Source organism: Lactuca virosa, chromosome 5 (genome assembly GCF_052849685.1).
Source record: "Lactuca virosa cultivar CGN04683 chromosome 5, Lactuca_virosa_CGN04683_v6, whole genome shotgun sequence".
Classification (NCBI taxonomy): Eukaryota; Viridiplantae; Streptophyta; class Magnoliopsida; order Asterales; family Asteraceae; genus Lactuca; species Lactuca virosa.
In genome coordinates this window covers 345,444,335-345,446,642 of record NC_136430.1, presented here as the reverse complement: position 1 = coordinate 345,446,642, position 2,308 = coordinate 345,444,335, and the positions used below count along the sequence as shown (strand labels likewise).

General features: G+C 37.5%; 1 protein-coding gene across 1 annotated transcript; it reads right to left on the bottom strand.

The window, feature by feature from the left end:
* Positions 1-417: 417 nt before the first annotated feature.
* Positions 418-2,106, bottom strand: LOC145111829 (ribonuclease 3-like protein 3). Its single transcript, XM_079048075.1, has 3 exons — positions 1,507-2,106; positions 1,126-1,272; positions 418-943 (listed from the first exon to the last, which is right to left on the bottom strand). The coding sequence occupies exons 1-3, from the start codon at positions 1,933-1,935 to the stop codon at positions 668-670; spliced, it is 852 nt and encodes a 283-aa protein (XP_078904201.1). The 5' UTR covers positions 1,936-2,106; the 3' UTR covers positions 418-667.
* Between the last annotated feature and the right edge of the window lie 202 nt (positions 2,107-2,308).

Here is a 2,308-nt window from a genome sequence, read left to right as displayed (position 1 = left end):
GGTTCTTTGAATCCATGACAATGAAGGATGTTTTTATTCATAGACTACTATTGTAAATGGGTACACCAAGAAAGGATGACACGAAATTGCAATTTAGCTTTTCCAAAGGAGTTTAACCTATTGTACATTCTGTGAAACCTAACGAAGCCACATAAGTTAGTGCTCTTTTTTTTGCTTGTGCTAATTATGATATGGTTGGAGGGTTATTACAAGCGAAGACATAGGTATATCATCAAGAACCAGAATCAAATAAGTATTTGGAAACTTAATTAGTAAAAGAGGAAATACATACATGGAATGCAATGATGGGTACTTTAATTTAGCTTCACATGGAGATTGAAGAGTGTCATCCGAATTAGCCATATTAATCTTTGATAACAAATGCTAGAAGTAAATGGGAGTAAAGAAAAAAGCACATAATCAAGGCCACAAATGGCATTCAACTCTTATAGTAAGAAAAGTCACAACAAAGTAAAAATGAAAGAAACATGGTTACTAAAATAGGAAAAAGGCATGGAGTCTATCAAGAAAGAAACAATAAAGCAGACAGATTAATAAATCACTCCCTTCGTTCCAAAATAAATGAGCTTTTTCCCTTGGTAAATTAACAAAGGCAAAAAAAGCTCATTTAATTTGATACAAAAGGAGTAATGGTGATTCATGTTGATTAACCTCCATTTCCACCATCTTTCTTCTCAAAAAGAAAAAGATTCTTGTATGCATCATCTGCTGCTCTGTTCACTGCAATCATCTTCTTCAACTTGTATTTTCCCCTTCCGATCAACTCATTCTCTATGTAAATTTCAATTTCCCCTGTTTTATTCCACAGATCTTTCGCTTGTGGTTTCACCCCCATCTTCTGACACGCTTCATTGAATTTTGCTACCGGATGCAGCTTCAAGTTTTCCGGCGTGATTAGGGGCTGTAACAACCGCTCCACCACCTGAAAAAAACCCCAAGATCGGAGTCTACACCACCATCACTATTCACCATGCATAAAGACAAAAAAAAAAGTATATTCTACAACTTTTCACCTATCATGAGAAGGGGACCCACGAATTGAAACCAAGAAATTCTTTTAAGTAATTACAAAGATGATGGATGCAAATGCAAGTAATTAATTACCTCCCATGTAGAATCCATTGACGAGTCTGTATCGATGAAGATGGCACCGATTAGTGACTCCAGAAGATCAGCAAGCACTTTGGGTGGATCGATCATACCATGTGAATGCGATGGGTACTGTTCGATCCCTTCCATGAATTCTTGGATCTGATCACTCTCAAAAAAACTATCAGAATCGAATCGCTCAAATTTGTAATTAAGAACAGTGGAACAAAAAACTAAAAAGTGACATAAGATTATTCGATCAAATTTGTGATTATTCATCTCTGATAACGAAAAACGTCATTAACGATTAGTTGGAGAAGTAGTCATGAACATCTCGTGCCATTGAGATTTTTTTAGCAGATAAATAATGGAGCAGAAATGGAAAACGAAAATTACCTGTCGTTGAAGAAGAGGTTTCTGGTGGCGAAGAAACTTATGCAAGTTGTATTTCAACGCCGCCCGCGCCAACGCCTCCGTGTCGACATTGGCGGCGCGCAACCGAGTCAACTCACCGGGAGCCATATCAGGATACGATAAATAATGTAGCTTAGCAACTAAATGATTCAAAACCGAGTCGCCTAAGTACTCGAGTCGCTCGTAAGATTTGCAGTCATCGGCTTTGTAAGAACCATGAGTGAAAGCCTCCTTCAGCAACTCCTTGTTTCTAAAACTGTATCCCGTCATTTCCTCTACCTCCGCCAAACTAGGCGGTGGCGCATCTGAAGATTCTGACTCCTTCGCGGATTCTGAATCAGGTTCTTTCTGAGCTTGCTCTTCCAAATCAAGGTTTTTCAATGAAACGACAATATCTTGATCTTCTTCCATGGCTTCCGGGTTTCAGAATCACTTTTTTGATAGGATTCGAGGAATAAGATTTCGGAGACGAAATCAAGAGGGAGAACTTGTGGAGAGAGGGTTTCTTCTTTCTTGTTGCAGATGATTTGGTTATGGACGAAAAATTTGAGGTTTGACTATGTAAATTGCGAGAGAGGTGACGGTGACTCTTGCGATAAAATAATGAGAAATATTTATGAGGATATCAATTTTTATCAACATGACTTTGTTTAAAGTCTTTTTTTAATAATAATAATTACAACGAATTGCTAATCGGTAACCAATTTGTGTATTTATGTTATAGAACGTGAGATACACGTTTAAGTCCCTTTTTCGTATGACTTATGACTAATTTTGAGAGGGC